The following is a 5459-nucleotide window of genomic DNA, read 5'->3' as shown; positions in this document are numbered from 1 at the left end:
ACGACGACACGCCTTCTAGTTCGGCTGGAAGCTCGTTATCGCCCTTCCGATTTTTCTCTGCATTTTGGCTTTTCTCCGATTGCGCTCTCAGTCCGAACCCTCCCTTACCCTCGCTCACAAATCTCGCTTCTTTCGCCCAAGCAACTTTGAAGGCCCTCCCAAGATTGCCTTCTGCCGCTCCCTTTAAATATCGCAGCTCCAAGCTGTAAGATTTGCTCTAGCCTTACCACACGTCACCTCTCCGTTGGCTATTCTCTTTAAATCTCACAGCACCAAATTCCGAGATTTGTTTTTCTCTATGCCACGCATCGTCCTTCCAACGGTCCATCACTTTAAATCTCGCAGCATCAAATTTCGAGATTACATGAGTATTAATTTAAAAAAAATTTTACCAATCCGAGTATTATTTAATATTTTATTTATTTTTAATAATAAAATGAAAAAACACTCTAGATACCTCTCCCTCAAAAGTATCTTTTCCATTTTACGCAACTTTTTCGACCACCCCCACCCCGGGGCAGTTGTCACGTGAGCATACCATCAGATATTTACTCGTCCGGAGCTGGTCATGCTTTGTGGCTCTTCCTTTTCCACTCATCAAGCACATTGTCAGACTACATGACAAGAAGAAAATGAAAGAAAAGAACGCGTCCGTGTACCTTCCACTCTCCTACTGCCACGTCAGTTCTTGACCCCTCATCACCGCCGGTGTTCGCTACAAATGCATTGTGCTTTCGTTTTTTCCACTCTTATAAAGCAAATAAACGACGTTACTTTAGTCTTCCACCAAACATACCTCGTGCCTTTCTTTTTCCACTTTAACCAGGAGTAAATTATTACATAGGGATTCAAAAGGCTGTATATTATTAGTAGGTTTTACAGAAATCATTAATGCCCCTTTCAGAATCAAGGGAGCCTTTCCCTGCTCACAGGGAAGAGTCGTAACCCTTTTCAAATAGAAGTAGCAACTACCTTCAACAAATTTATTTCTTAAAGACGATCATTACAGCATTCATAACATTTTGGTTTTTGCATGACCAACAATAAACAAAATACCATTCCAACAACTTCAATCAATTAACCAGGGTGGTTTCCCTCAAAATCAAAAACAAAACGATGAAAAGGGCAAGCCCACCAGCCAGCCACCATCCCACCCATCTTCTTTTCGCCAACACCTTAGGCTTCAGCAAATCTGCAAAACAATGCAAACCAGTAATTCAAATCTGCTCTTATATTGCCAGAGATTTAATACAAGAACAGATCAGGGGAGTAATAAAAGTTACCCTAGTTCAGAGAGCTTCAGATGAGCCTCTGCGTAATCAGCGAAAAAGGCATCTTCATCCTGCCATTGAAAATTTTAAAGAAAAATCAAAAAAACTGAACAATGCTAGTAACTGCGCCCAATAAAAACTATAATGAAGATCCCCATGTCATTGTTGAACCATCATTTGTAAGGTGGAAATTTTCCAAATTAAGAGCACTGAAAAAAATACAAACCGCAGCATATTTATCCACGTATGGACGGAAGGCAGGATCTGTCAAGAGCGCCTTGTCTGTTGGCAGCATCAGAAGGCCTTCCTGGTCTCCAGCCAGAAGTACCCTGTCAAAATGTGGAAGTAGTATGGCATTATTGCGGGCTCTGCTAGCAACATTTTAAAAGCAAATTGCTCAATTAATTCAGCAGAATCTAGGAGGCAATATGCCCGTTGACAAATGCCATGAGAACAGTGACTTGCGTAAAATAGGAGTTGTCAAAGATGAGAGGGTTAGGAGTCCAGGGTCCCTCAAATCCAGACCGCTCCTTGTGGCATCGCCCCTGCAAAATGAATTCATTCTAATCAACATTTGCAATTCACAACTATTACATAAATGGAAAATGACATCATATCATAATTTAATACACACCAACGTGTGGCCACCAGAGAGTGCAACAATGTCTTTGTCACTGAGGCCCATACGATAAAACACATCCCTCAAATGGTCCGAACCTGCCACAGATTTACAATAAGGAAATCAATTACTTCACAATCGTTCATTTCTTTTCCTTTTCTTTCATTCCTATAGAGCAGGGATACAAAAATGTCAAAGATACTAACCCTTTGTAGCATCAGGCAAACGACCTTCAGGTGGGGGCTCAGGTTTGTCCTAACGCAAATTAAGAGTATGATCAATAGACAACGAGAAACACCACAAAACCACTTTTGCATCTAATGTGACAATAGGAAGCAAGAAATATAGATCCAAAAAGTACATCATGTATATTCATCTATGCTATTTAACATCAGCAAGGTGAGGCTGAAAATATACAAGGAAAATGGATTACCAGCATTTTAATACAGTACAGCAAAGTAAAAATAATGATTGCAAATCCTGGAGAGAAGGAAATGTGTATAAAATTCTACAGGCAGACACAATTCTTGGCACACACCATGAATAAACATTTAGATTATTGGAAATAACTACCATAGAAAATATAAGTTCATTTTCCTACATTTGAAAGCAGCATCTTGTACATTTGAAAGCAGCATCTTGTCTTACACGCTAACAAGGAAAACATGCTAGATGGCTCAATTTACCACTAGTAAAATTTTAAAGATGACGCAACACAAAACTTGGATCAGCCAAGAAACAAGCTTTGAACAAATATTGTTACACCACCATTAAGTATCCCCTAAGCGAGGAAAGGCTCCTTTCCCCCCTTGTTCTTTTTGCACCGGAGGAGAGCACAAAGACACTTGACACCATCTCCCCAAACAAAACCCAACAACTCAAACGATACCACATTAGCAATTCATCAAATTTAGAAAAAATAAAGTATTCAATTTCTTTCATGACATGGAATCACGAGTCATGAATCCACTTAGAGGACACATTCCAAACATTTCAGAGGGTAGAGACAAATCCCCAACTCCAAGCGCCACAGACATTGCATGTAAACACTTGTGAATGGGAGAAAAAGAAATGCAAGAAAGAGCCTGAATCATGCTTTGTTCAGGTTGAGTTATTTGGAGAAGCCTATTAAGTACAAACCACACACTGGGATTGCACTGCAAAATAAATTGAGAGAAATGAAGGGAGATTGCAACCCCCTATAACCCTATCCTTGATCTATTTGAAAGGAAAAAAGATACTACTTTCTCTAAGAAATATATTTGAGAATATCAAAATTACCCCACAAGTAAAATAATAAAGTGAAGCCTAATTTGTAAAATAATGTTAACTCTTTTCTTGTCTCTTCATCAATCCAAAATATATTTGAGAATATCAAAATTACCCCACAAGTAAAATAATAAAGTGAAGCCTAATTTGTAAAATAATGTTAACTCTTTTCTTGTCTCTTCATCAATCCAAACAACATAAAAGAATAATAATTCAATAACCAAGTAAAAAACACCCATTTTTCTCTACATTAAAAAGAAATCACTTATCATTACTGTTCTTCGTTTCCCCCATTCAAACATAGCATAACATCAAAATGACATTATTATTTGTGTTTGTCCATAATCTATCTGAGCTTTTAAACACGTGTTCCTTTACTAATTCTAATAATCATTAGATACTGTAATACATATGGTAGCACCAAACCACAGTTGAAGTAGTTGTCACTAGGGAACACTGCTCCGAGTCTAAACAGATCACAAACGAAAAACAAAGAGATACTAATGGATACAGGAATCCTAAAGTTTCGGGGATATTATCACATAATTCATCAAGCTGCCTTAATTAAGAGAGACATAATTCATAATAGGGTGTGTGACAATATTCGAAAAATTTAGCAAATAATTCGAATCAAAAACTAAATAAAAACAATAAATACAGGTTTTGACGAAACAAGAGTGTAGCCTTCGCTTACCTGCCTCCCAGGGTGGAAAGGGACCTCAGGTCCACCTGTAACTTCAACAGCGACAACTCCTGCTAACTACACGGCATTCGCCCAAACGCAATTAAAATCAAAATCAAAATCAAAAACACAAATGAAGAAACTAAATTCCAAATAATTCTATCATTAGGTTTAAAAGTTAAAACTATGAAATTAAGGAACATTGAGAATAAACCGTCATCATTACCTGATAGAAGTCTGCGTATGAGAGGATAGGGTACTGGTCCTTGATAGGCTGCAACAGCCTAACGGCAATATCAAGACCATTGTTGGCGCCATGGGCGAGTTCAGCAGCGTGCTTCATCGTTCCAAAAGGTCCTCCGGTCTTAGTATTCACATCGTAGGTCCCAGCCGAGTGCCACCTGCAACCACGTGATCAAACGGCCAATCAATTCCCACCGATCACTGCAGCAAAACCAAATTGACAAGTTTGAAATGAAATAGAGCGTGGAGATCAAAGATGACGAGCTTACGCGATACGAAGCATTAGAGGAGCGCAGTTCTTCTCGGCAATGAAGCCTCTGAGTTTCTTCTTTGCTTTGTCCACGGCCTTCTCGTATTCTGGGCTCACTTTCGGGTACGACTTCCCCATGGCTTCGATTTTCTAGGAAATTCAAAACAATAAACCAAAAGCTTACTCCAAATTCCAAATGATCAATTCGAAGAACAATAAGGCAAATAAACAGAAGTGCGTGTTTGTGGATGCGATTAACATATTGAGAAAGGCAACACGAGAAATGAAGTTCGAAATGGTAAAAGCATAAGAAAAAAAAAAACATTCATAAATCATATACAGATTACAAAGAGATCAAAGACAAGGAAAATGATAAGCATTTGAAGTAGAAATCGGAACACAGATTCAAACCAAAACGGATCCAAGTGAAAATGAAGAGATCTGCCAGTGAAGAAAAGCTGTGTACCTCCGCAAGTGCTAGAGCTCAAAATGGAAGAGAGCGAGAACCAGAAAACCCTAGCTCGAAGAAAGAGGCACGGGCTGAACACAAGCCCCAGCTGTCTGCCTTTAACTGATGGCTAGAGAGGACGAGATATAAAGAGTTTGGATGAACGTGGAGACTCCAAGAGCCTGCTTCGACCGTAGGATCGATTGAATCTCGCGGTCCTTGTTGCGTCTGTGATTGAACGGTGTAGATCGCTCTGAAGTAACAGATGTGCGGTTAGCATTGGGTGGTTGGTGGCGGACATAGAAAAAGGAAACGAATTAAAGTCAGTCCATAGGTCCATTGGAGAAATGAATTCGAATTTTTGGGCATATCCTAAAATCTTAAAATGACCTAAATACCCCTTCGCTCCATTAATAGGAAAAAAATAAAATGAATTTTTATATCCTACATTTGCACCCATTCATGAACATATTAAATGGAATATAATTAAAATGTATACATAATTAATACCATTTTAAGGGTTTTTTTATTTTTTTTAGGTTGGTGAACCCTACCTTGAATCCAATATCTTGAACTTTTAATTTTTTTCACCTATTTCATAATTTGGACTTAAAATCTTTAATATTTAATCTTTAATTATTGGACGTTACAATATTATTTTATACTAAATTAATTTT

At 38.3% G+C, this 5459-nt stretch overlaps 1 protein-coding gene across 2 annotated transcripts; it reads right to left on the bottom strand.

Annotated features, from left to right (window-relative positions):
* Positions 1-956: 956 nt before the first annotated feature.
* Positions 957-5057, bottom strand: LOC131148126 (L-ascorbate peroxidase, cytosolic). 2 transcript variants are annotated; one of them, XM_058097867.1, is made up of 10 exons: positions 4801-5057; positions 4354-4484; positions 4068-4242; positions 3854-3919; positions 2097-2145; positions 1906-1988; positions 1737-1816; positions 1498-1600; positions 1284-1342; positions 957-1192 (listed from the first exon to the last, which is right to left on the bottom strand). In XM_058097867.1, the coding sequence occupies exons 2-10, from the start codon at positions 4470-4472 to the stop codon at positions 1177-1179; spliced, it is 750 nt and encodes a 249-aa protein (XP_057953850.1). In that variant the 5' UTR covers positions 4473-4484; positions 4801-5057; the 3' UTR covers positions 957-1176. The 2 variants fall into 2 exon arrangements, with proteins under 2 accessions (XP_057953850.1, XP_057953849.1); XM_058097866.1 differs by having other exon boundaries at positions 4746-4895.
* Between the last annotated feature and the right edge of the window lie 402 nt (positions 5058-5459).

This window comes from Malania oleifera, chromosome 2 (genome assembly GCF_029873635.1).
Source record: "Malania oleifera isolate guangnan ecotype guangnan chromosome 2, ASM2987363v1, whole genome shotgun sequence".
NCBI classification, from domain to species: domain Eukaryota; kingdom Viridiplantae; phylum Streptophyta; class Magnoliopsida; order Santalales; family Ximeniaceae; genus Malania; species Malania oleifera.
The sequence above is the reverse complement of the archived record's forward strand: the minus strand, read 5'-3'. Positions and strand labels throughout refer to the sequence as shown.

Excerpts from the sequence above, each read along its gene's own strand:
- LOC131148126 (XM_058097867.1), bottom strand. The coding sequence starts at position 4,472 with ATGGGGAAGTCGTACCCGAAAGTGAGCCCAGAATACGAGAAGGCCGTG. Across the intron at positions 4,243-4,353 it reads CCTCTAATGCTTCGTATCGC|GTGGCACTCGGCTGGGACCT; the intron begins GTAAGCTCGTCA and ends ACGTGGTTGCAG. Across the intron at positions 3,920-4,067 it reads CATACGCAGACTTCTATCAG|TTAGCAGGAGTTGTCGCTGT; the intron begins GTAATGATGACG and ends AATGCCGTGTAG.